This window comes from Zeus faber, assembly GCF_960531495.2.
Source record: "Zeus faber genome assembly, chromosome: 10".
NCBI lineage: Eukaryota > Metazoa > Chordata > Actinopteri > Zeiformes > Zeidae > Zeus > Zeus faber.
Window position 1 is genome coordinate 19,085,403 of NC_137199.1, and position 27,036 is coordinate 19,112,438.

General features: G+C 46.4%; 3 protein-coding genes across 4 annotated transcripts; all 3 read left to right on the forward strand.

Moving 5' to 3' along the window:
- Window positions 1-634: 634 nt before the first annotated feature.
- Window positions 635-13,048, forward strand: LOC307235814 (SLAIN motif-containing protein-like). The gene is made up of 9 exons (XM_080008034.1): window positions 635-787; window positions 1,564-2,219; window positions 5,242-5,378; window positions 6,889-7,014; window positions 7,724-7,864; window positions 7,986-8,315; window positions 8,524-8,667; window positions 9,750-10,026; window positions 11,997-13,048. The coding sequence occupies exons 2-9, from the start codon at window positions 1,573-1,575 to the stop codon at window positions 12,049-12,051; spliced, it is 1,857 nt and encodes a 618-aa protein (XP_079864160.1). The 5' UTR covers window positions 635-787; window positions 1,564-1,572; the 3' UTR covers window positions 12,052-13,048.
- Window positions 13,049-13,669: 621 nt separating this feature from the next.
- On the forward strand, window positions 13,670-21,090 carry znf711 (zinc finger protein 711). Of its 2 annotated transcripts, XM_080007772.1 has the most exons (9): window positions 13,670-13,791; window positions 15,045-15,124; window positions 15,250-15,355; window positions 15,479-16,312; window positions 16,421-16,567; window positions 16,711-16,896; window positions 17,028-17,165; window positions 17,295-17,429; window positions 17,892-21,090. In XM_080007772.1, exons 3-9 carry the CDS (start codon window positions 15,277-15,279, stop codon window positions 19,070-19,072), a joined length of 2,700 nt encoding a protein of 899 aa, XP_079863898.1. In that variant the 5' UTR covers window positions 13,670-13,791; window positions 15,045-15,124; window positions 15,250-15,276; the 3' UTR covers window positions 19,073-21,090. The 2 variants fall into 2 exon arrangements, with proteins under 2 accessions (XP_079863898.1, XP_079863899.1); XM_080007773.1 differs by lacking the exon at window positions 17,028-17,165.
- A 3,422-nt stretch (window positions 21,091-24,512) lies between these two features.
- Window positions 24,513-26,384, forward strand: kctd12b (potassium channel tetramerisation domain containing 12b). Its single transcript, XM_080007852.1, has one exon. The coding sequence runs from the start codon at window positions 24,745-24,747 to the stop codon at window positions 25,591-25,593; it is 849 nt and encodes a 282-aa protein (XP_079863978.1). The 5' UTR covers window positions 24,513-24,744; the 3' UTR covers window positions 25,594-26,384.
- The last annotated feature ends 652 nt before the right edge of the window (window positions 26,385-27,036 follow it).

Sequence of the window (27,036 nt, forward strand, 5' to 3'; positions counted from 1 at the left end):
ACGTAAAACGTTCTTTAACCTAAAGATAAAAACAGAAAATTGTGAATGTTGCAGGCAAAAAATCAATAAAGAAATAAAAAATATTATTTTTAATAATAATAAAATTAAAAATCATAATTACAATATACTACTACTACTACTACTAATAATAATAATAATAATAATAGTAATAATAATATTAATAATAATATATATTATTGCATATTGGTTAATTTATGGCAGATCCAGCGTCAGTTTTCTCCGTTATACATTATTGACATAGTTGCCGTAAGATGAATAATCATGCTGGTTCCAAATAAGCTCCGTACCATTTCACTATTATTAAGAAAGAAAACCCTGAAACTATGACTTTTCCAAGCGCACTTCATTTGTGCTGTTAAGCGTTTTGTTTTGTTTCTTCTTTCTTTTTGCTATAATCGATCGTCCGGACACGTCCGGCGGCGCTGACCGGACGCCGCGGGGACAGTTCCAAGTGCGTCCCATAGGTGGCAGCAGACCGCAGAGGCGCGCACCGGAGGGGGCGGGGCTTGGGGCGCTGCCGCTCCGCCGATTGGCCGAAGCCGAGCTCCGTCAACAAGCTAGTTCGCTCGACGCCGACGGCCCGTTCCAGCAGCGCCGCGCAACATGGATTCACTTCGGGTGTATCGCGTCGATGTGACGGTGACACGCCGCTGACCGCACCGACAGCCGGGAGGTTCGGTAAAAAAATAAAAATAAACAGTCGTAAGGGCGGAGGGCTTTAACCAGCGGCCGGGCTTCACCTCTCGACAACACGGCGTACTTACCGGTAGGTTGTTTTGCTGCAGCGTCCCTGCTAACTTACCGCTGTTCCACAACGAGACGCGCGGCATTCGCCGCTCGGAAGACGAGGTCAGCGGTCCAACGGTGTGCGGAACGGATGAACCGGTCGTCGGAGTTGTGCCTTGCATTGGCTCTGCCGACATGGCCGGCGTGGGGAGGGTGATTATTGGGTATCGATCGTTAACTTAGTGTCGGCGTATTATTGGCGCGGTAGCCGCAGAGTCCGGGTGTCTGTCTGTCTGTCTGTCTGTCTGTCTGTCTGTCTGTGTGTGTGTGTGTGTGTGTGTGTGTGTGTGTGTGTGTGTGTGTGTGTGTGTGTGTGTGTGTGTGTGTGTGTGTGTGTGAGAGCGCCGTTCCGCGTTGATAGACATGCTTGTGTAAACAGCGCCCGTTGAGCATGAATGAAACCCATTAGTGTGGATGCATTGTGCTCATCCTGTGTCATAACTTCGTGCCCATGTCCATAAAACAGGTAAATAACCACCATGTCCACAGAGCTGGTGCATGGACTTGTGAAATTAACTCAACAAAGTTCGTAGTATTGCCCTTTTTTTTCTTCTATTTTTAATGTCTTAACTACTTTACGGACTGATTGTTCATGTCTTTGGTTTGTGCGGTCATGTTTCTGTATGTGCATTCATTTTATTGCAGCACATTGGCCGTCCAACGCCAAGTTTTTCCCTTGGGAGACTAGTTAAGCTCATCTCGTCATATCTTGACGTCGGCGTCTAAATTATCATGTCACTTCTCCCCATCCTACAGGCCGGGGGCATGGTGGTTCCAGGCAACACCACTGTGGTCCAAAAGCCTGACGGGGGCAGCTCCGGTGGCCTTGCTGAAACTTCCCAGCCTGGGTATGAAGAAGAAGAAGAGGAGGAGCGGGGCCGGACCGGGGTGGAGCTGGAGGAGGTTCGCAAGCTGCAGGAGCTTGTGCGTAGACTGGAGGTCCAGAATCAGACGCTCCGCAACAGGGGAAGCAAGACCTTCCTTTGTGGAAGCGGCAACATCAACGCCTCTGCCAGCAATATCAACGAGACGCTCCCGTGTGGCGGCGTGACAAGTCCGCACCTCCGGTTGGAGGGCGGTGGCGAGCTGGGCAGCAGAGGCTTTGAGCTGTTCCCCCCACAGGACACTGCCAGTTGTAGCAGTAGTGACGACATGTCCCCGCTGCCGGTTACAGACGGGCTACAGGAGGAAGGGCTTGGTGGTCCTTGTGGGGGATTTCTGACCTTGCCCTGCAGCGACGTGCCAGAACAGACCCAGGGGCTGACGCCGACTCTGGATAGCCCCCCTCAGCAGAGTTACAAATCAGAGACCCTTGCAGAGAGCGACTCGGGGGTGGAGCAAACGGCCCTGGATGAAGTCGATGTCCTGGATCTAGAAGACGAGTGTGCCGAGGTGGAAGATGAAGACAGCTGGTATTATATTGTCTCTTGCCTAAACCTGCCTATATAACCTTATCTCTGCTATTTCTTTGATCTAGCTCTGCCGGTACAGCACTGTGCTTTTCCAAAGTCATTGCAAGAGGTTTCAACTTTTTTAATGTACCGATGAGTGAAATTCCTTGTATCTGGAATGTACATTTGAGAAAGATGCAAAGTATTTACATGGAACACACACACACACACACACACATGATCATCAGTGGATCACAGGATACAACGTCCCGTCCATGGTTGCCTAGTACATTTGCACATGTAAACAACATTAAGAGCCGCATGAGTCACACGTGGTTAAATTTAACCTCTGGTTTAAAAGTGGCGAATTTCTCCGGGGGGGGGTCAATCTCTACGGCGCTGACTCATTTTGAAGTGAACTTTGACTTGATGAATAGTGATGATATGCATATGAACAAGAGCATGGAGAATTCTTTTTCTCGCAGCCGCAGAAGGGAAGGGCATCATCTCTGAGCTGTGCTTCTCCTCGCAGAGCTCCAGCTGGGAGTGACTAGCGCCTTTGATCACCAGCTTTGAATATGTAACGGGAGGGAATAAAAGACAGGGAGCGAGAGAGGGGCAAAGAAATGCTCTGTGTTATGCAAAAGCAATGAAGGAGGGTGTTTTCACTAGGCTGCTGTGTTTTTCATTTTTTTTTATTTCCAGAGTGCAGCTTGCCAATGTGTCAGTTAGTGCCTTGTAGTGTCTTGTTGGCATCCAAATGCTTCACTCGTAGGATCCAGACGACAATGGATTTCATACAAACAAGTGTGACTTAACTTGGTGCTGTGCAGATTTCAATTGGATACACGGAAACAGAAAATATGTTGGGTTGTCTTTTTATGTGGCCTCGTCTGAAAATGTCTGCATCCTCGCTATACAGTAACCCGTTGTATCAGCCTGCATTGTTTAGGCCTGTGACCATTTCCCAGTTGAGACCTTACTCATTACTAGCCTCGTTATCTTGTTTTGGCTCATTGGCTAGAATTAAAAAGGCCGGATTACATTTTCTAAAAGGGTTGGTCAGAGAAATTCCAAATAAGCCATTTTAATTTCATTATACCCTTTGGTGTGTGTGTGTGTGTGTGTGTGTGTGTGTGTGTGTGTGTGTGTGTGTGTGTGTGTGTGTGTGTGTGTGTGTGTGTGTGTGTGTGTGTGTGTGTGTGTGTGTGTGTGTGTGTGTGTGTGTGTGTGTACTCCCCGCTCAAACAGGTAGCATATTGTTTCTTTTGTCGCTCCCATCGCTGCTCAGCCTAGTGATTTAGTCGTCAAACCAGTTGTGACATTCTCAGTTTCACATCATTAGCCGTACCATATGTGCTTTGCCTGGTTCTCAGCGCGACAACGTCTAGTAATCCCTGCGGGGGCCATAATCTGATCTGCCCGGGTCTGGACGCCGGCTAAACTGCTTTGGGAGGAATTGCACAGCATGTGATCCGGGGGCGGGGGCCACGGCCGAAACAGTGGCTGAAACATTGGCGCCGTAAGGGAACTCCACAACGGCCCTTGTTGCTCGGGGTTATGTTAAGTAGGACCCCGTCTGTAGGAAAACAGAGACTTTCAAAGGCCACACGGTGATCATCGATGAACGTATGATCGTGCCTCTTTTAGATAAAGTCGTTTATAAAAAGAAAAAAAACACCCTATCGAGGCTCTATTAACATGCTGCAAAATAAGGTCAAATTTTCAGAGAGCCCTGACTCTTCTGGAGAAGCATTTTTTTCCTTTTTTTTTTTTCTCCATTAGGACATGTGACCTGAATATTTACTGTCTTTTTTTTTTTTTTTTTTGTCACGATAGAGCTCTTTGTGTTTGCATAATGAGAGTATGAGCAGTAGTTGATTGGTCGGAAGCCAGTCAGTGCCAGCCTGTTGTTTTACATTCAAAGCATCTACTCATGTGACCTCCCGTTTAAACTTCTTAGTGAAGCAATGACTGTTTGTTTATTCTCCTTTCTTTAGAGCTGCCTTGGCCTCAGACAAAAAGCTAAATTGACAGATTCACTACAAAACAAACCGAACACAATTGGACAAGCTTAGCTCGTTTTGTCACTGCGCACACATGCATACGTGCAGCTACAGTTGCCGACGCACAATTGATGGATGCCATGAATTGTTTTCTTGCTTTTTTTTTTACTCCCCCATCAAGGCTCATCCTTCCCTCGGGGGGCAAGCCAGGAGCGGTGGGCAGCTTACGCCGCCTGTGAACCAACCTCAGCGTCCATCGCTGGTCAGACGATGTTTCTTGTGCATCTTTTTAGTTGCAGTTCTGAGGATATCATATGGAGGAAACCCCCTATGAGCACGGGGAGAACCAACTCCACATAGAAAGGCCCCTGAGACAACTCACCAGGGTGTGGTAGCCAACAGCGGCCCAGGCGAGAATCAAACCCAGGACCCTCTTGCTGCGAGGCAGCAATGCAATGCACTGTACCACCATGTCACTAGACAGAAAGTAGACATTCCGTCCTTCGTATAATTGTCTTCCAGTGGAATCCATCGCACGGTGATCGCAGCGTGCCAAATTTGCATTTCTTGCTGGGGTGTCACTTTGTCATCATATGAGGAATATAATCTCACCAGCTTTGTTCACATCGACTTTATAGTAATACATTTTCACGACAATACTATGCTCCATGCCTTTGTGAGTGAGGAAAGCATTCTGTGGTTGTGTCTAAGTGCTTTTGTAGCTTTGAGCTTGGTGCTGTGCACTTCCATTATAACTGGAGGATTGGTACTGGAGAGTCTCATACCGTGTGAAGGTTGGATCCATGCAAAAAAAACAAACCAAAAAAAAAACAATTCTTGATTTACGTCATCAGGGTTCAATGGGAAATGGTGACAAACACAGAACGATAAATAAAAGTCCCTTTATTTAAGTGCTGTATTTCCTTACTGTTTTACTTACTGTCTTATTTTTCCTATGCCTCTTTGCTCATTGTTGTCTCACTAATTTTTAAACACCAATTTCGTTCTCTTGTTTTTATTAAAATTTTTCCCTTCAGGTTGTACGTGTCTCCCAAGAAGCAAGTGGCAGATCTGGGCCCAGAGTCTCCGCTGAAGTGGTGTCGAAAGGTCCTGGACCACCGCAGCCCAGAGACGGAGGTGGCGTGTCGGACCCTGATCAGCCGCTTGGACCAGAGTAAGTGTTTGGCCAGACATGCCCTGTTCCCTGTTCTGGTATAGGCTAGAAATGCAACAGTCACATTTTTATTTTGCATTTTCTGCATTAAATCCATATAATGTACTGATAGAAACATAACAAGCCCTATCAAATGATATCAGATGTCAGAAAGAAATAACTTAGTCCTTTTGTTGTCAGATGCATATAAGCATATTGGATGTTTCTGTAATCGAGTAAAATGGATAGTGGCATCTTTATGTTCTAATGCCCTCCAGGCTGAAGCTGAAGCTAAAGATTTAAGTGGACCAGATAAATACTTAATCTCAGCCGATGAGCAATGTTTAGGAGTTTAACTGGCATCTGTGCATCCCAAATTATTTTATTATGAATGATTTTTATTTATGATTTATATTTTATTACTTTGCCCTCTAATCCATAGTTTAGCCTATCCCGCCCAGAACAACCAGTAAACGACACCATTCCGGCCTCTATCAGTTTTTCTGCTTGTCTTACCGCCACCTCAGAAATGCTCGGCCTAAATCATGGACAAGTTTTAAAGCACTTCCTCCAGTGTCGTCACAGTTGGGAGAGCCTCTAGCCCCTTTCTCTAATGTACTGCAGTCTTATTTACTGCTTTTGTGTGTGCGTACTCTCGTGGTCTGAGTCCAACAATAATGCTCCAGATAGTTTACAGTGTGCGTCGTCTGAGCTATCACACCCCTTATTACCCTCCCATCACCTAACCTGCTCCTGGCATGTACTTCCTGCTCGCTGTGGAACCTTGACAATGAAGCCATTCACACCTGAATCGCTCTTCACGCTGAATGTGCAGGATTACCTTCCCTCCGGCTCCACCACGGTAACGCCGGTGTAAAACCCCGTGAAACCTCTCGGCTGCACACATGGCGACTTCTTCCCAAACTGTGAGAACCGTACGGCTGGTCTCGCGGTACAGTCTGATCCAAATTGTTGCTTCGCTAAGGTTCTCAAACCACAGAAGTCACTGATGCATCAAATGGTTAATTGCCTCCATTTTCTACAGCACTTTTCTTCTCACGCGCCGACAGGGAAGTCAGCCGTGCACGGTGACATGGAGCGGTTAGGGGGTGGGACGTCCTCCAGTAACACACTGAGAGCAAAAGTTCATTTCAGAACGAATGCGTTTAAAAACCTTTATCGGGGTTATTGAATATGCCACGTTGTTTGTTATATACTTACTGTAGAGCTGACAAAAAAGCTGCATATAACCAGTCAAACTAAAGCTTGGAAATGAACTTTATTTATATATAACTCTTAAGAGCCTTACGTTGATCAAGTTGGTGTCCAACAGTGTTTTAAATCAACTCCTCTGTACTAGGTACAGAGGAGTTGATCAACTTAAGAAGTCTGCATATCCACCGAAATGGCCGTGTTAAACATCACATTTAAAATGATACGACTTTTTTTTATCCTCTCCATGTTTACTTTATTTATGTAATTTGTTCTGATGAAGATCTAATGCCCCTCTCTCTCTCCCCGTCCCCCGCAGCTTCTCGGTGGAAGAACGTGTACTGCAGCCCTGGTTCGGCAGAAGCTGGCTCGGCAGGCTCGGGCCTGATTTCTCCCGGGTACCACAAATCAACTAACAAATCCCTACTAACCTGTGGCAGCTCAGGTACGGCATGACATTAACACACTGTGCTCTTCACTGTCCGCTCAACACAACACTGGTGTCTTGGACTTTGCCACGGGACGGCCACGGGGCAGACTGATGGGAATGTTTTGTGCTCTGACGTCCAAACATGTCTAATGACGGGTTCTGGACAGAACGCGGAGCAGGTTGAAAGACATTTCCTTTGCACCGGGTGTCACTAAGTTCCGTGGAACATGGGATATCAAAAGAGTTCGGGCTTTGGTTATTTCACAAATGCCTCACAATGCTGTGCAGAAGCCGACTGTGCTTTTGTTGTGCACACACCGTAAATAACAAATCTTTGCATGAACTTGTGAGTGCCTGGCTTGTGGGTGGTGATCCTTTCTAAGTTTGGACTTTTTTTACATAACCAAATATCACTGAATGCTGCTGCTGTTGTTGTAACAAGTCTGTCTCGGTGTGAATGTTGGGCCTGTGTGTCAGACAGACGGGCCTGGTAAGGGAAGATTTAGAACAAAACATTTCTGCATCATCAGTAGACAAGCCTTTCTGGACTAATTCCGCTGGACAAGGCTGGTTTGTGGTGCTGTGCATCCCACCGCAGGCAAAACACCTGAATGTCACCTACGATCATAGCTGTGCGTTATTTCCATGTGAGCGAATAACTCTGAGAAAGTATGTCTATGTTGTTGAGTAGTTTTTCTTCAGTGTTGTGCTGCTGTATTTGCAGGCCTTGTCAGTATGCACTCAGCCCTAAGCTCGCAGTCCTCCATAGATAGTGAGCTCAGCACGTCAGATGACTCCATCTCCATGGGCTACAAGTTGCAGGACCTCACTGACGTCCAGATCATGGCTCGGCTGCAGGAGGAAAGTGAGTGCAGAAGCTTTTTAAGGAATATAGTGTAAAAAGGTGCTGCTCGACTTATCCCTTTTATTAAAAAAAAATAATAATAATCTTTCCATTTCGGCTGTCGTTGTGCGTTTCACGCCAGGCCTCAGGCAGGACTACGCCTCCAGCTCGGCCTCAGCGTCGCGCCGCAGCTCCACTGCCTCTCTGCAGTCCCTCCGCCGCGGCGGCACCTACAGCGATCAGGAGTTCGACAGCTACAGCCTGGAGGACGAAGAGGACGACTGCTGCTCCGCGCCGCAGCGCCGGAATCGCTTCACCCCTTCACCCCTGGGCTCCCCGCGTTGTCTCTCCCCCTCCACCTCCATCCATGGCCAAGAGTACGGCAGTCGACTTGGAGCCCCGCGCACACGGGCCCCCAGGCGCTCCCTCCAGGGCCCGAGCCCAGAGCTGCTGAAGTTTGCAAAGAGCGAGGGTAGGTTTTGTCGGCACAGTGCACGGTTCCCACCACACAGACCCCTTCACAAAATTCTGTTTTCTGGTGTGATGAAACGTGTGTGTGTGTGTGTGTGTGTGTGTGTGTGTGTGTGTGTGTGTGTGTGTGTGTGTGTGTGTGTGTGTGTGTGTGTGTGTGTGTGTGTGTGTGTGTGTGTGTGTGTGTGTGTGTGTGTGTGTGGTTCCAGAGGAGTTAAGACACAGCATGCCCAATCTGGCCCCCCGCACCAGTCTGCGGTCCCTGGAAGCAGTCAGAAATAGCCGCAGCATGGAGGCTAATCTCCAGAGCTCTGGAAACCGCATGTCCCGCCTAAACCACTCCCCCTCCACAGGTAACCCTGCCCTCCTCACCCAGCCCTCACCTCACTGGTCCTACTAGACCCTCACCTGCTATACCTGTCCCACAGCCCCATCCACCACAAACTGCTCCTGCATTACAGGTCTTAAGCTTGCGTTGCGCCTAATCCGAATACACATCTGAAAGTTGGATCCTCCCCCTTATGCCTTCAGGGAAAATGGAAGAGCTTGTTTTTTCTAGCACAACAGCGTGCACAACAAGTAGGTTGGTCAGCTGGACATTTACCATGTTTCCATGAAGAGTTTAAAACTCCCTTTATATAGTGCTTGCAAAGTGGGACAAAAAAAAAACACAATTCACTAAGAGATTTATTGAATTTGAACTTGATAGTGGATATTGTGACATCCAATTATAATGTTAATAATGTCATTATTTTATATACTTAACTCGTTTACTTAGGTTTGAGCCTAATTCCAATAAGAAACTTGACTGACAATTACTTCTGGTAGTACTGTCGGACTGAATCTTGTCACATGAGTCGGAAAATGTTAAGGCATCCTGGAACCTTGATCGGACGTATCATTGTTCATCATATCTTTTCGTGGGCGGAATCAGTCTAGCTGTAGAAATGAATGGACTTCCGATCTGTTGTTGTTTGTCGGAATCGGTGTGAAGCCTTTTACCCTCTTCTTTTTTTTAATTTTTAATTTTTAATTTTTTATTTTTTTATTTATTTTTTTATCAACCCACACATGGAGATGCCAAGCATTTCCTAAAATTTAAAAATAATTTAAAAATGGTTTACTGTTCCATTGCCATACTTCCTATCAACTGATCCACCCTCTTAATACCGCTAGGTGATATGCAGGTTAAGTTTTACAAAGTGTTGCCGTTTGGGTAACCATTTATTTTACCTGATATATGCATATCCTTTGCTTGACATACACCTGGTAACCTAATACTTATACCTTGCAAGGTACAGGCTTGCCAATAACTCCATGCTGCTAAAAATTTGACAAAACAAAACAACCACTCGTCCATATGTCATTCAATTCCAGAGTAAGCTATACACTGGCTGACATCTCCTCATAACACCGTGCTTTTCTATCACCGAAGGTATGGCTTGTAGTCGGCTGCGTGCCAGCGGCCAGTCTCCGCTCTCCATCCGCGCTCCGGTCAAAGCCATGGGCCCTGTGGGCTCTATGGCTGCGTCTCGACAGCCTTCCAGAGGACTTCCCGTGATCCAGGCAGCACCGCCAGGGGCCAGGGTCCAGTCTCCCGGACCGGCCAATGGAGGGGGCTTCCTGCCTGGGAGAGGCAAGCAGGTGGCAGGCAGAACGCAGGCTCCACCAATGGCGTCCACCAGGAGTAGACTGTCACAGCCCGGCAGAAGGTGAGCATTTTGGATTATGAGATTTTGGATAATAAAGGACAGTTGATTGCAGCGCTTTTAACAGTAAGACATTTTTTTCTTATTATAATTGTTTTCATGCTCTGAATAGGACTTCTCAACTATCAGCTCTTTTGCCGCGTAAGGCAAGTATGTTTTTATTGGCCTTTTGGACTAAAACAAATTATTCAATTACAATGTATAGGCTCAATAACATTTATCAGCCAGTAAAATAATTTGTTCCTCGTTGTCCCATAATAGTGAAAACAGCTCATTTCAGTAGCCAATACAATTTTACATTTGTCCCAATTTGTTGTCCCTAAATGAATGGTGAGTAGAGAATCTTAACAATGTTCAACCTACCTCCATAACTATTTTTACACATACATTTAATAAACCCCAAGAACGTTGTCAATAAGAGGTCAGAAGAGAAAGGCCAAACCCTTCTTGAGTTAGCAGAGTCTGTGCTTTGTGAAGCTCGGCTCATATTGTATGAAGTATTTTTTTGTTATTTAGTGACAAATAAGTCAAATGTTTACAGATATGGCTTATTTTCTTAAGCCCCTTTCCCACATGGAAGCCGTAACAGTGCTGGATAAAAAATATCCAGCAAAGGCAGTAGGCAGTCATTCCCACATGGCCTCCTTTATGGAAAAGTTCCGTACGGAGTCTGTTCCCACACAATGACTGTTCCGGATACATTACGTCATGCTCGCGTGAGAGGTGTGTAGTATCCCGTGAGACTTGGCAACAGAATCGGTTTTTTTTTTAGACCAGCGCTCCGCTCCCCGTCTCCTCCTCGCCCCACGGACTCTTCCCTCCTCCGCCTGAGAGGGGACAGAGCCCCCGTCCCCGGACGCAATAACCCTGAACCCCATGTTAAATCAGTGTGATCACTTTCAACCTGTCCTTCACTCTCTGCCTCCGGAGAATGAACCTTCTCCACCCGTTCCACCTCTTCCCCGTCCGCTCTCTCGCTGCCATGCACTGGTGAGGAAGGAAGTAAAGCGCTTGTGCCCGATGTCCTCACACACTTGCACCACACCCCCAACAGTAAAAGACATGTCTAGTGTTTCAGCGAAAAATTTCAGAAAAAAAATAAAATAAAATTCAACAATATAAAGGACCTGTGTCCGTAGAGACTGGACGTGTTTCAATTTTGCAGCTTTGCAGCCGAGCTCCACGGTTCAGATCGGACTCACCATTTTTCTGAATGATAATTTCTTGTTTATTTATCTTCCTGAAAATATTTTTTTATTTTTTATTTTTTTAATAGTTGGGCAAAATAATTTTTTGTTAAAACCCTCTATTTGTGCTTTATTTGAATTTGGCTCCACCCCTCCTTTACGGCAATGTTACTGCTTCCATTCCCCCACACTTACATTCACACCCATACCGGCATTTTTCTGTAAATTATATTTTTGGAGCGGGGAAATTTATGAAACATTGACACCGGCTCCTGTTCCCAGATGACACCAATACAGAACACTGCCAGTAGATTTTACGGCTTTCAGTTCAAGTGGGAAAGGGGCTTTAGATAAGGGTCCGCTATTTTAGCCTGATATCAGGCAGATATTGCATACCAGTATCGAAACATCCCCAAAATGATTGAACATTGTAGATATTACTCAGATATAGGCAACACTTGTGTTATGATGCACATATGCAGTCTTGTGGTCTAAAAAGGCAATTTAGCAAGCGATGTAAGTTCAATTTAGACAATTGTAGGACTTAGTTTTGCAGCAGATACCCTGTCAACAATAACACCAATGCTATAATTTTTTGATATTTTGCTCAGTAAATATAAGCACTGTGCAGATAATTTAAACCATCATATGTGCTTTTATATGTAAAATATTGATCAGAGTTGGGAAACTTAAACCAGTGGCCAGTATTCCAATTCTTCAATAATAGCCTTGGCTGTACGGCGTACCCGAGTGTTATGAAGACTGACCTTGTATTTCTTTTGGCAGACCTTTGGGCATGACTAAAATCTCGGACGAGTCGTGGAAAGACGGCTGTTATTGAACATCTCTGCCGCGACGAGACTGGGGCTGGTGCTGAAACCCCCTCCGCGCCCCTCGGCTTTTACCTCGCGTAGCGCAACGGAGATAAACCGCTGCGCTCCAAAGTACTGCTGTGCCTCGCCGCCCGCGGGGCTCAACCTGTAGATAATTAAGAAGCGTCTCCTGACCCAGCATGAAACACTCGACCCACGGATGACCAAACGGGCGCAAACAGGAGGCTCGACTCGCCATATGGACCAATTCAGAGCTTCCAGAATATTTGTTGTCGATTTTAATTATTTTTCTATATCAACAGTGAGGGACAGTTGTGATATGGCCGGTGATTGATTTTTGTCCTGTTGTGAACATCAAATGAAGGTTGATTTGTTTGTCTATTTTCTTCCCCCTCTGTGAATTCCTACTAGCTGGAGATTAGTGTTTGCATGTTTGTTTTTTTATCTCCCCCGTCACAAATGTATGGTACCGGCTTTTGATTACGGTGTAATTGTAATATGTCCAATATTTCAAGGCTTCTGACATGCGGGAGCGGAAACAAGCAATTGTGCGATTGTGGAATTCTTTATATTGGTGTTTTGCTGTTTGACGACACGGTAACACAACTTGTCTGGACCACACTGCCCTTTTAGATTAAGAATATTGTCGGGAGAGGAAACAAAGAGGGGAAAAAAAACAAAAAAAACATTGTTTGTGCCAAGAGACATTTCGGTTGCAGCACACTTTCTAATCACAGAAGTACATCGAAGTTACCGAGAACAGTCCGATGCTGCAGTTTTTAATGCGTATCGAGCGTTGAATTTGAGTGTTCTGTTTTGTTTTTTTTTTGCTGTTTTTTTTTTTTTTGTCTTTTGGCCACCACTGTCATAAGGCGTTGTTAATTGCACGACGGCCTTGTGCCTCAGACAGCTATGCACCCTCTGGAAGAGTGCCTGGAAAAAAAAAATACAATAATAATAGTAATAATAATAGGTGCTGATGTGAAAATTAACAATAAACTCTGCCTGGAAGATAGAAACATGTCTTTGTCGCTTTTCTTTCCAATCTAGGCTTTTTTTTGGGGGGGGGGGGGTGATAGCTCATGATTTAGTTAGATGGAAGTTAAATAGATTGGTTTACAGCGTTATTCTTTGTTTATCATATATCTATATCTATATATATATATAGATTGCATTTCTTCTATTTTAGAAAAAAAAAAATGTATATAAACTATTTTTCTATAACTTTACTGTGATGATCTATTTGCTATGTATTTGCAGCTGTGACAGGTTGAATAAATTCATATCTCATCCCTATGTTATGACTCTACTATATTATTATTCCCCGCTGTGACCTCCGTTTGGGACGGGATGGCGCCACGGGCCTGGTCGCTCATCACGCACTTGCACAAACATGTTTGGGTTTTTTTTTTTTTTTCATTATTTATTTATGTTATTTTTTAACGGACTGAATCGGTGAACCGGTGCGGTGGGTCCGCGATCGGGACGAGGCGTCGGTGTGAACGCGCTCCCCGGTGCGTGACGCACACGGTCCGGGATCAGCGGCGAACACCCCCCCCCCCCCCTCTCCTCCCCCTCCCCCCGTCAGGCAGCGCGCTGATTGGCCGAGGCCTAGCAAAGCGCGTCCGGGGATCCAAACCTGCAGGCCGCACCACAGCCTACCGTCCAAAATAAAACCCAAACAATAACACACACGACCGCGAAAAGGCGGGAGAAACGCCGGTAGACTCGGGCGACTTCCTTCTAAGGTACGGTTATTTCGAATCGATTTCAAGCGCGTGTTGAATTGGCCGCAGGGGCCCAGTCGGCCCGGTAGCGGGCCTCTTCGCGGACCCGGCCGACGAACAACATGGTGGATAATGCGGAGCGAGCCGCCGCGGCTAGGTTAGCACGATAGCTAGCTTGCCGGGGCGGCGACGTACAGTAAAACTGCACCGGCGGGACGTGTTTATTTGAATGCATGTGTCAGTTTATTAGCAGGGACGTTGAAATAAATCACACTCGTAAGTACTTAGCGTAATTAAGGCGATATTCTTCTAATGTCTCTTATTAGCCGTTGGGCTAAACAAAATGGCGGCTCGGATCAACGCTAGCCTGCATGCTAGTTAGCGCTAGCGGGCGGAGGGCGGGAGCCGCCCTAGTTTATGTTACATAACGTTTGCAGCGCTTTCATTGGCGGCAACGGACTCGGAGCGTGTGTGGTTCGGTGCGAGATACAACCACCTGGAGCAAAGCGTTTAGGGCCCGTTTTTTTTTTTTTAATGAATTCCGCCCTGGCACAGCCTCCACCGCGGTTAAACGGCGGCTCTTTTGTCTCTGTCGCTAACGAGCTCATCCGGCCCCCGATGTAATTGCCCTCCAAATTAGAACCGCCTGCAGTACCCGATGCGGGCACGGGGTGGCGACAGAGCGCCCCTGGAGAGACCGATGGATTTAAAGATCGATTATTTTATTGATCTCCGGAAGAAAATTGTGCCGTTACAGCAACTCGCATCAAAACAGTATCAATAATATAAAGTAATACCAAAAAAAAAAAAAAAAGTCAAAATATTTCATCAACCCTAAAAATTACATGGAAAAGGGCAATATGCAATAAACCTTAAAATGAACAATAAACCTACTCACTTTGGCCCAAACTAGAAGGAAACCTACTGTTGCTGGTTTCCCGAGCGCGTACAAATGTGATGCCGCAATGGAACGACCGCTGTTCATTCTAAGATCAGTTCCATCAGGTCTAAATCTAGATAAATGTATTTTATTTATTCGCAGTGATTTCCTGGGTGAATCACAATTTTTGCCGTTGTAAACTGTAAAAGCTTTAAATTTAAATCTGCTAGATAAGCAATTCTACCACAGGTGCATCGCCATCGCTGTTTACTGTAGTATCACATGTGTATAAACAGTTGTGCAATGGTCATTGGTTTCCTCTGGAAAGTTTTCCCTGGTTTTGAGATAAACATGTCTATTGCTAACGCCTAATATTTGTTGTTCTTGCATGTAGGATTTTTGTCACTGATGGATGGGAACGCTATAGATACACCGTTGTTTTTATTTTAAAGAGTCCAAGCACCCAATGTGAAGGTACGTTTCCACCGTCTGGTCAAGTTGACCGAGTTGGTTTTACTCAGTCTTCGCTTTCACGTCTATAAGGTCTTATCAGCACAAAGTAAAATTCAAATCCACTGTTATCTGCCATTTTATTTCAGGTTTCCTTTTTCCCTCTGTGTGAAAACATGGACCAAGGCGGAGGTGTGTTGGAGTTACACACTCAGGAGCTGAAGATGCCTCATACCATGATCATGCAAGACTTTGGTAGGTGAACATTTGGCCTGCGATGACGGAGTTGCATCCTCATTTTGTGAACATCATTCCGGGACGGAAAGAAATCGTCTGATCATGAGTCTTATTCTTTGTTCGCTTTGTTGTTGTTTTCAGTGGCGGGAATGGGAGGCCTGGCACACATAGATGGGGAACACATTGTGGTGTCTGTGCCTGAGGGCATGCTTCTCTCAGATGTGATGACGGATGAAGGCATTCTACTCGAGCACGGCCTCGAGGTGGAGGGCCTGGAGACTCATGTGGTGGAAGGCCTGGAGACGGAGGTGGTGGAGACCCTAGAGACAGATGTAGAAGGACTGGAGGCCGAAGTGGTCGACGGTCTCCAAACCCAGGTCGTTGAGCTGGAAGCCCAGGTGGTGGAAGGCTTGGATGGAGAGGTGGAGGTTGAGGGTCTAGAGGCTCATGTCGTGGAAGGCCTTGGGACTGAGGTAGACGTTGAGGGCCTGGAAGCTCATGTTGTTCAGGGCCTGGAGGAGGAGGTGGAAGTGGAAGACCTGGAAGCAGAGGTTGTTGAAGGCTTAGAGGTAGATGTAGATGGCCTCCAGGCTGAAGTGGTGGAAGCTCATGAAATCAGCAATGAAGACATGGTGTCGGCAGAGCACAGCGTGATCATGCCCGAGAACATTCTGGGAACAGAGGTCGCGATAGAGGAAGCTCTGGACTCCCACCACCACGTCCTGACATCGGACCTCATCCAGGACTCGGACCACCATCACCACGATATGCCAGACCAGGTGTTTGTGGCGGAGCTGCTGTCCGGGCACCAGGGCAATACGCTAGACCACCAGCTTGTGTCCCAGGGGGTGATGGTGGCGGAGGCTGACTCTGAGACAATCATCCACGAGCAGCTCCCCGTTGAGGCGGTCGCCATGCAGACAGACGAGGATGACGACGCGAGGAGCAGCTCTGAGGATTACCTGATGATCTCCTGTAAGCAGGACAGCAAACTTTTAAATGAATACGTTGCGTTCATGAACAATTTGACAAAAAAAAAATAAACAATTTTTGTATAATGGAATGTAATTTTCTTTTCTGTAGTGGATGAGGTTGGGGAAAAGCTTGACATAGGAGACACCCCTCTGGAGATTAGCACAGAGGTGATGGAAGACAAGGAATCCAAAGACGAGGATGGAGCTGAGGTCATCAAAGTCTACATTTTCAAAGCTGAAGCAGACGACGATTTGGGCAAGTGCCACTGTTAATTTTATAATCAAGCATTTGATCTAATTACTGAACATCTCAGTAATTTGATTTCTAGAATCAGAAAAATTGCATTTATTCCTCAAAGACGTGAATCATCACTTTGTTGCATGTCATTATTTGTGCAGGTGGTACGGAAGTAATAACGGAGGATGATTACCAGAACGGACATCCCGACCTCGAAGCTGCATCTTCGGGTCGACTCGGAGTTGGCCGAGATAAGATGGTCTACATGGCGGTCAAGAACCGGCCCAAAGAGGAGGAGGAAGAAGACGACGATGACGATGACGACAGTGAGGATGACGAGGACATGAGTAAGCATCTAACGAACCGTAGTCCGCTCGAAGCTGAGCTTTGAGCTTATACTTGGTCAGCTAGGTCCAACCGAGTGGCTCCCAAATCAACAGGAAGCTGTCAAGCAGATTGTCTCTGTGACTGTTTGTAGATGAGAGTGACCTGGCTGAGCAGGTGTATATGGAGGTGGCAGTAGATCAGGCAGAAGAGGCTGCAGCACAGCAATCCCAGCTAGATGACTCCCTAAACAACAGGATGTTTGTGCCCGTGTCCTGGGCAAATTATTATGGTAAACACGGCTCGGACGTTCCCCCCGGTTTTGCAACATGACAGTAACGTAGCGAAACCCGTCACGCGCAGGTTTCACAGCACTTGAGTTTCCCCGCTTGCCTGATCACCAGTTGAATTGTCTGTGCAGGTAACAGTATTGACACGGTGAAGAACGGCGGCGCCACGCCCTTCCTACAGATCCGAGGGGACATGGGTGCGAACCGTACACTCAAACCCAAGATCAAGAAAAGGAAGAAGGGAGAAACACGGCAGTGTCAGACTGGTATGAGCTGCTACTGGAACTTATGCAGACAATTGTTGACGAGTTTTATTCACTGTGCAACAAAATTATTCTTGTACAATAGGAATTTTAGAATTAATATTTTTATTATACCATAGTTAATTATACAAGTTAAACTTGCTTCTCTGGGAAACCCTCTGTCTGGTGATTTGGCTGATTAGACTTCTTCTCAGGTTGGAGTTGGCCGAAGCTATGTCAGGAGATGCCAAGACACGCATAGTTTCTCCAGAGAAGCGGCTTAATAAGCAACAAAAGGAGGGAATAGGGTCTTTAATATGAATACGTGTGGGGATCAAGAAAAATGTCCTGGAAAATGATTGCTTAAAGAGAGTGGGAACCCTGTTACAAATTGTATATCATTTTTGGGAAAAATTCAACTGAACTTTTGGCTTGCTTTCAGGGTTTTAAAGGGATGCCTGTTTGTCTCTGAAATGTTTCCCCCAGCTGTCATCATTGGACCAGATGGATTGCCCTTGACCGTCTACCCCTGCCACATCTGTGGGAAGAAGTTTCGCTCCCGAGGCTTCCTCAAGTGCCACATGAAGAACCACCCTGACCACCTGCTGAAGAAGAAGTACCAGTGCACCGACTGCGACTTCACCACCAACAAGAAGGTCAACTTCCAAAACCACCTGGAGAGCCACAAGCTGCTGAGCCACCACAACGAGCGCTCTCCCGAGTACACAGAGTACACGCGGCGCTATCATGAATCCAGTCCGCTGGGCTCCGACAAGCTCATTGTGAAGGACCGGGAGCCCAAGCTGCACCACTGCAAGTACTGTGACTATGAGACCGCCGAGCAAGGTCTGCTTAACCGCCACCTGCTCGCCGTGCACAGCAAGAACTTTGCCCACGTGTGTGTGGAGTGCGCCAAGGGCTTCCGCCACCCGTCAGAGCTCAAGAAGCACATGCGCACCCACACAGGCGAGAAGCCGTATCACTGCCCGCACTGTGACTTCCGCTGTGCCGACCAGTCCAACCTAAAGACTCACATCAAGAGCAAGCACGGCGCAGACCTTCCCTTCAAGTGCAGCCACTGTCCGCAGGCCTACGCCGACGCACGGGAGCTCCAGCGGCACGTGGAGACGGTGCAGGGCCACAAGACCCACCAGTGTCCGCACTGTGAGCACAAGAGCACCAACTCCAGCGACCTGAAGCGCCACATCATCTCCGTGCACACCAAGGACTTCCCCCACCAGTGCGATGTGTGCGAGAAGGGCTTCCACCGGCCCTCGGAGCTGAAGAAGCATGCCGAGACGCACAAGGGCAACAAAGTGCACCAGTGCAGGCACTGCAACTTCAACGCCCCCGACACCTTCACGCTGAGTCGCCACATCCTGTCCCTGCACACTAAGGACCTGCCCTTCAAGTGCAAGCGCTGCCGGCGAGGCTTCCGGCAGCCGGCGGAGCTGAAGAAGCACATGAAGACACACAGCGGCAGGAAGGTTTATCAGTGCCAGTACTGCGAGTACAACAGTACGGACGCTTCCGGCTTCAAACGCCACGTCATCTCCATCCACACCAAGGACTATCCCCACCGCTGCGACTACTGCACCAAGGGCTTTAGGAGGCCTTCAGAGAAGAGCCAGCACATAGCCCGGCATCACAAAGACATGCTGATGTGAAGTCATCGCTCACACAGACACACACACACACACACACATACACTCCTCTTTCCCTACTGAATCTATGTCACGCACTCAGAGGTATTCTTGGTTTCAATTAACTCAAGGAGTGACGGATGTTGGCTGACGAGGAATAAAGACATTCTTATTGATCATCCTGTATTCCATGTCGAAATAGGGACTAATCTCCCGCCCCGCTGCGCCAAAAGTACAAGAAGTGCATTTTTGGCGCAAAGTCAAAAAAGAAATTGTCTAAATGTAGTCGGACAGCTGTACCTTCTGTTTTGTTGCAAAAGTATCACATATGAACATATATTCAGGGTTTCAAATTGCTATATTTTTATACCCACTCAGCTGGAAATGCTGCAAGATGACGACTGTGTCCTGTAATATAGAAAGTGGTGCTTTGTGAACGTCATGCCAGTTCTTCAAACAATGCGGAATCAGTACAGGCGAAACTTGCCTCCCAGAGTACCAAATAGTATATGTTCCCCTTACTAACCAGTTCGTACCCGGATATGTTTTCAATACTGTCACGTCATCCATCCAAGGGCCAGGGTCATTTGTCGGATCAAAATTATTTTGGAACTATGTTTACGTGCATTACACACCTCAAAGGGTATTCCATAAATCTACCAGTTGCACTTCACTTATGTTGTATACAGTGGATTCCCTCACAAACCCAAACACTTTCAGTGCAACTAAAATAATCATGTGCCGATGTACATATTGATGTAGATATTAACAAATTTCATATCTTTGTGTTTTTTTTAGAGCTGATTTATAGCAAGTGTCTGAAAAAGAAATGGAGTTGCAGTTGATAAATTAATGGAATATCCCTTTATTGTAAACAAGCTAACAAAGCATCAGCTCATTTGACACAAAACCGCTTTTTCCTCATCAATGGTGCAGATAAGTAATCGGTGTATTCATGTGATGTGAGCTTCATGGGTGGTTATCTTACAACAGTTTTCGGTAATCTCTGAAGTGGTTGTATGTTGGAACTGCCACAACAAGATACATACTTGTGATATGACCAATGACACAGATGTGCAATCATGCCTTACATCAGTTGTACTAAATTCTTCAAGCACTGAAATCAGCTAATCAGAAAACAAGTGATTTTTAAGTCTCAAACATGCTATATCGATACCATTCACAGAGGGGGGAAAAAACGTATGTTTGAGTCGGTAGAAAGCACTTTATTTTTTTTAATTTGTATGGGGGAGTATATATAGTCCCTGGATATTAGACATTTACTGAGCTTTTTGAACAGATAAAGAGTGTTTTTGAGTATTATCTCTTAGTCTGCAGGTAAAAATATAATTTCATAAAAAAAAAAAAAATCAATTGTCATTGCAAGTGGTGAGTGAAACCATCTATTGTTCCGTTTATGGTTAAGTGATTGGGTTTCGTGTTTATGTTTGTGCTCACTAACACCAGTTTCCCAGACCCCTAGTCCTACCTAACAAAATCCCAAACAGGGATTCTACCCTTGAACACAATGGTCAACATATTGGCATTAGTTTTAAAAAGTATGCACACATGCTGTCTACATCAAATTAATTGTGGTATATATTGAAGATCCATGCATTTGTGTACCTTAGCCTATTTTTATTTTCAGTCTGATTGTGGATAAACTACTGGTGGGGACAAACCAAAATAAACAATTATCTTTTTACATTCGTCTTGAGGTTTATGAATTCATCTATGTAGCAGCAGGTTTTGTATTTCATCTAAAAGGCAGCGCAGACTATGGATTACAATGCCATAATTCCACATGTTAATCGTATACATTTGTAGGACTAGCAGTAGGCATACACTGCTGGATTCTCCTGCCCTAATTATTTCCCCATCATAACTTGAGCATGGTCTAATTACAGTGCCCCAAAAGAAAGTATTTTCCCAATCTTATCTGCATTTTAAATATTGTCTGTTCAAAATTTGACACATTTCATTTATTCATTAAAGGAAGTTATGTATTACATGGTGCTCCCTGGTGAAACAGCAAGACTTAAGTATTCCACTCCTTCAAGTAAGAATAAATTCCACCAGACATCCTGTCCAGGAGCTGTTTACTAGTCTCACAGTGCTGTAGAGGTGTTCTGGCAGAACGGCTTAAACTCTCGACATTTGTTGGTTTTGGAGAATGAAGTGTTGTTTTCTTGGTCATGTGTAGCAGGGGCTCAGGTCTGGACTTTGGGCGTTCGAAAGTTTTCTTGTTCTTCAACAATTCTGATGGACACTTAGTTGCCTCTTTCTGAACATTGTCTTGCTGCATGAGTCAGCTGTGCTTCAGTATCGGGTCACAGTTCAACGTTTCGACATTCTGCAAAATTCATGTTTTCCTCCATGACGGCAATGGCTCCTGATCCAGCAAAGCATCCCCAAACCGCCCCCACCTCCATGCTCAACCGCTGGCATGAGGTTCTTAGTGCGGAATGGAATGATTGTTTTCGTGTTTTTCTCTGAGCAAGCCTCCCACTTGTGATTGATCTGTCCTCAAAACGCCAGACAGTTTTTCAAGTTAAGATCTGTGGAAGTTGTTTTTAGGGTTTCTCGAAACTTCTTGGCCAATTTTGCACAACTCTTGGAAAGAATTTCGCTGGATAGTCACTCCTTAAGATTCCTTTCCAAACTTATCCATAGTCATAGGCATCGACCATCATTTTTTTTTTTTCTTCTTCTTCCTCCTCCACCAGGGAGCTTCACACAACCTGTATGCAGAAAAGAAGCTGGGCAGTCAATTGGACAGCTCCAACTGAAATCAGCCCAGATATATAAAATAGACCCAAAACAGCTGACCCTGGTTATGCCTTTGATTGGGTTGAGTTAACTAGGGGTGGCGTGCATGTTTGGTTATCCTGCACACCAAACAAGTGACATAAGAACCAAACTTTTATCGTTAGTTTTTCCATAGACATCCGAAAAGATCTGACCAAATTAAATGTAAAGAAATATTGGAAAATGTCATAAAATAAAACCAGGGGTAAATAGTTCACAGCACTAACTAAAGCATAGCAGATATAAGAAAAGTGACCTGACATTATGTGGTTGTTGTTCTTTTTTGTTGTTTTTAGGCAGGAAGACAACGGACGTCTCTAATAGAGAACAACGAAAAGCCAATCCTTAAATTCTAATGACTTACCCGAAACTACCTGTCTTCAGCGAAGATAATGGATTTGGTCGAGGCTTGGTATCAGCCAACACCCTAGCGTGTAAGACTCGGGATTGGAATCAGCAGTGAAACAATGGCATCGGTGCAGTGGTACTAATCTGTCCAATACGTAGTTCAACGTGGTGATCTACAGGAGGCGACCTACAGTCAGTCAAAGGGTTGTCTTTGGTGTTCGGGGAATTGCGTGGAGGTCTTGTCCTGCTTTACTTTCCACCTGTCACCTGTCGAGAAAAAGATGTATGAAGCTTTCTCCTGGGAGAGATAAAGCTGCACAGGCAAGTTCACCCTGCAGACACCCGAGGGGACAAAAAAAGATGGGAGTGCTCGTCCTTATTTTGTAGCCGCCGCAGAACACCGCACATAAATCATGGAGTAGTCTGGCTGTCAGCAAAACTGGAGGACACGTTAGAGAATGTACAAACACTGCAACAGTGACAGCGACAGCATCTGCGGCGACCATCAGTTTGATGAGAATTGTCCGTCGTATAAGATTATCCTTTGCTGACAAAGTAATTAACTTGATGTGTTTGTCATTATTTCTGAGGATCAATCGGCAACGATTTCAATGTGATTAGAGTGATGGAACCTCCCACGCAATCTGGGGTCATACGCCTCAAACATAACCGGGATTTTGTGTGCTTCAGCACAATGGACTACACTGGAGCGTTGATTTGTGGGTGTTGTTTTAGAACGAGACAAGAGCATGTTGCCGCAGAGCATGTTGCCGCAGCAGACACGTTTGGCAGTGTGTCATCAAAACCCTGGGCTGTTTGTATTGGGCGCCGTTGGAGTCTGTCCGGGGCACATTGCAGTTGTTAGTCACAGGTCTTGCACAGACCACGGCCCCCCGAGGAAATCATGACCAGGGCCGCTGAGGAATCGGAGACCGGACGGGGCCGACGGGGATACGCAAAATCGAAGGCAGAGCGAAGGAGAGAAAGTGAGAAGAAGAGTGTTGGGGATGGAGTGGGTGACACCCAAACCCAACCCGAGAACAACCATGACAGGGTCCATCCGACTCACCCGGTGCGCTTACTACAGCCAACCTTCCAGCACTATATTCCAAACTTAATAGACTGTATTAAAATAAAATCTGGTTTAAAGATTCAAGTGGAAAGTGGGCTCTCAATCTATCTCTTATCAGTCTAATTCCAATGATGATGAACTACCTCTGCCTGTCCACTAGATGTCGCTGTTATCCCGTCAGACTCCTGCTGACGTTCAGTCACTCATTTTTGAATGGGTCTTTTCATTATGTCGGTTTTTAAAAGTATTTATCGGATTAATTTTTTTATTTAATACTTTTGGCAATATCTGGAACAGCGCGGGGCTGTTGATGTTCCACATTAAAGTTTCTACTTTCTATCGGATAAATAAACGAATAAACGAATAAACATTTATAAGTTGGAATTTTGGTCAAATCGGTTTGGCCAACTCTGTTTTAAATGTATTTTTCCTTTTTCTTGTTATTTATCATTTATTATTATCAGTATTTTACTTCTTCTTCTTCTTCTTCTTCTTCTTCTTATTATTATTATTATTATTATTATTATTATTATTATTATAGTTATTATTATCATCGATGTGTTGCGGTTGTTATGATTTAATGTACTTATTTATGTATTTATTATTTATATTTATTGTTTGTATGATTCTAATGTACATTTAATTATTTATATTTGCATTGTTGTTATTACTATTACTATTACTATTATTATTATTATTTTTATTATTATTATTATTATTATTATTATTTAGATGTTTAATTTCATTTTATTGCACGACACGGCCACGCTGGCGCCCTTCCACGGCGCGTCACCGGCAGGTGGGCGTGGCGCGGACCGGGGAGGGATAAGACTCGGTCCCGGTGCTGCGAGCGTCGCAGTCCCACGCGCGACACGAGGCACGGGAGGGAGCAGCGGCGTCGGTCCCCGCGATGGAGCATTCCGAGGTGTTTTTGTTCACGTTCCTCAGCTCCCACTACATCGGGACGATCCTGGTCCTCTGCTGGATGTTCGCGCACGGGACGCCCACGGAAACCTCCAACTATGGCTTGCCTAATTGAGGTCGGGCCACCGGATCCAGCTTTGAGCCGGTAAAGAGAATCAGTGGAAGTCGTTATGGGCTGCCGTGTCCATGTGGTCTTTATTTTTTTGCCGGTGTAGTGTCGACAACTAGTTTTACCTCCCGGAAGACCCCATCCACGGGCTCCCACCTGCTTTTCCAAATAGATGTTGTGTTCACCTGCGTCTTGTCCACGGTGTGAATTGTGTTGACGTGTGCGTGGTGCGTGGGTCGCGTTTTACGCGCGTAGACGCGGCGCGTCGCGTCGCAGCTTTTAGGCTCCACCAAGCACCGTGATAATCCGCTGCTTCATAGAGTCGGAACTTTTATTTTGGGAAAGGAAAAAAAAAAAAAAAAAAAAAAAATCTACCTATTAATCGGGGTGATTTTTCAAGGTGCCCAACGTCCCCCGCCGTGGTAGGTTTTCACCATGGCGTTACCGGATACTGGCGTAACAGGAGAGGAGGTGAACTTCCCAGAGATCGTAGAGCTCAATGTAGGCGGTCAGGTCTACATCACCCGCTTCTCCACACTCACGAGTGTGCCAGACTCGCTGCTGTGGGAGATGTTCAGCCGCAAGTCCGCCAAGGGGCTGGCCAGAGACACCAAGGGGCGCTTCTTTGTGGACCGGGACGGCTTCCTGTTCCGGTACATCCTGGACTACATGCGCGACCAGCAGCTGGTTCTCCCCGACCACTTCCCCGAGCGCGGCCGTCTGCAGCGGGAGGCGGAGTTCTTCAACCTGCCCGAGCTGGTTAAGATGCTGGCCCCCAAGATCAGCAAGCAGAACTCTCTGGGAGACGAGGGTTGTCAGAGCGACCCGGAGGATTCCTCGCCGGGCGTCGACGGCGTCCGTAACCTGGGCTCGCTGGGGGGGGCCGCCGCCGCCGCCTGCGCCGGCCTGGCGCCCGGGGATGGCAAACGCTCCGGGTTCATTACCATCGGCTACCGTGGCTCCTACACCCTGGGCCGGGACAGCCAGACCGACGCCAAGTTCAGGCGGGTGGCGCGCATCATGGTCTGCGGGAAGACCGCCCTGGCCAAGGAAGTGTTCGGGGAGACGCTGAACGAGAGCCGCGACCCAGACCGCCCGCCCGAGCGCTACACGTCGCGGTACTATCTCAAGTTTACCTTCCTGGAGCAGGCGTTTGACAAGCTGGCCGACGCCGGCTTCCATATGGTGGCCTGCAATTCAACAGGAACCTGCGCCTTTGCCCACGAGCAGACAGATGACAAGATCTGGACCAGCTACACTGAATATGTGTTCTACCGTGAGTGACAATATCGACTGTGCCCCCCCCCCTCACCCCCATCCCCCACAGCCCCTGCCACCAAGTGCCCCCCGCTCCCCAACCTCGAGCCACCGTTTTTTGTTTTGGGTGTTTGGGTGTTTTTTTTCCTCCCCCTCCTGCTGATGATAACTGCACCAGTAGATGTCCCTTAGACCCCCCGTCCCTCCTGCTCTCTCGTCGCTCCAGACTCGCGCTTCTATCCCATGAACTGCATCCGCCGGCTCCGTGCTCTCCAGTTTAAAAAAAACAAAACAAAACAAAAAAAACCCTGCGGCTTCCCCACCAACCTCCCGCCACCGCCTCGAATCCTCACCCTCCTCAGCTTTGTTCCGTCAAAGTGAAACCCGATCCTCAACTCCAGCCTCTCACTCGATACCAGAACCCTGACTACTGGAACCCTCCTTCCCTGCAGAGACTGATTCCTTCAATGTACTATTTCCTGTTTGTGTATATTGCGTCCACGTTGGCGATGCTCAGTGCTGTGTGGCAAACTGAGCCCCGGTGTGGTAACATCACTATAGAGCCTGTCACCAGGGCTTCATAGAAAGGGCTTCAAAGAGTGCTGGAGACGCACAATGCCGTTCTGCACCGTTCTGCCTCTGCTTACTCCAGCACATCTGACTCTATTACTCCTCTGAAGTAAATTACCAAAATAATTGGACATCTTATCAGCCTAGAAGGATGGGAGCAGCCCAGCACAAGAAAGAAGTGGCACACGGAAAAAAAAAAAAAAATTTGAATTTTCGTTCTCAATTTTGATTAAATGTGTCCAGCACCATGTTTTTAGAAACAGGGCCATGGTTTTGCCGTTTTATGCTTATTGCTGTCGAGAATGAGGGTTACTGTTAAGTCTCTGCTCATTAGGACGAAAATATCCGCAGGGACATGAAGCACATTGATTTTTGTACTATAACCAGAAATCACTGATGCCTGGGCAGTTTTTTGTAACACTGATGTTTTGAGGACATTCCAGTTGTAGGTGTACCGAATTTCCTCTTTTCCCGTCAAGAGAAATGTCGGCTGTGCGTGCAACATTGCACCGCAGTCTCCGTAAAGAGCGGAAATCAAGAGGTCGCCTGACAGAAAAACAAAGTTGGGGGGGGGGGGGGGGGTTGCCACACAAAGCATGCATATTGATTGTGCAATGGAGCGTTCAGTATTGTAATCACCTGCGAGGAGAGGGCGGAGGAGACAAGGTGTTGCATCACCAACAGCCTCTACCTTCCTCTCAATGCGCTCCTCTCACCGTTCCCTTGCTTGATTGCACATGTAAGAGTGGTTTGCAACGCGCTTCTGTGGCCGAGAAAAACTTTAACGGCGGGCTTAGGATATCACCCTTTTCATTGTTGAGCCTTTTGTAAACACGGACGCTGTTCAAAATACTATGTTAGGTATTACAGTTACAGCCTTTGCATATTTGATGACGGCTC

What these genes read in the sequence shown, in the direction of transcription:
- LOC307235814 (XM_080008034.1), top strand. Translation starts at nt 1,573, where the DNA reads ATGGTGGTTCCAGGCAACACCACTGTGGTCCAAAAGCCTGACGGGGGC. An exon ending in GTGGAAGATGAAGACAGCTG is followed by an intron (nt 2,220 to 5,241) that starts GTATTATATTGT and finishes TTTTCCCTTCAG; the next exon opens with GTTGTACGTGTCTCCCAAGA. An exon ending in AAACCACTCCCCCTCCACAG is followed by an intron (nt 8,668 to 9,749) that starts GTAACCCTGCCC and finishes CTATCACCGAAG; the next exon opens with GTATGGCTTGTAGTCGGCTG.
- znf711 (XM_080007772.1), top strand. Translation starts at nt 15,277, where the DNA reads ATGGACCAAGGCGGAGGTGTGTTGGAGTTACACACTCAGGAGCTGAAG. An exon ending in TGAGGATGACGAGGACATGA is followed by an intron (nt 16,897 to 17,027) that starts GTAAGCATCTAA and finishes GACTGTTTGTAG; the next exon opens with ATGAGAGTGACCTGGCTGAG. An exon ending in AACACGGCAGTGTCAGACTG is followed by an intron (nt 17,430 to 17,891) that starts GTATGAGCTGCT and finishes TGTTTCCCCCAG; the next exon opens with CTGTCATCATTGGACCAGAT.
- kctd12b (XM_080007852.1), top strand. Translation starts at nt 24,745, where the DNA reads ATGGCGTTACCGGATACTGGCGTAACAGGAGAGGAGGTGAACTTCCCA.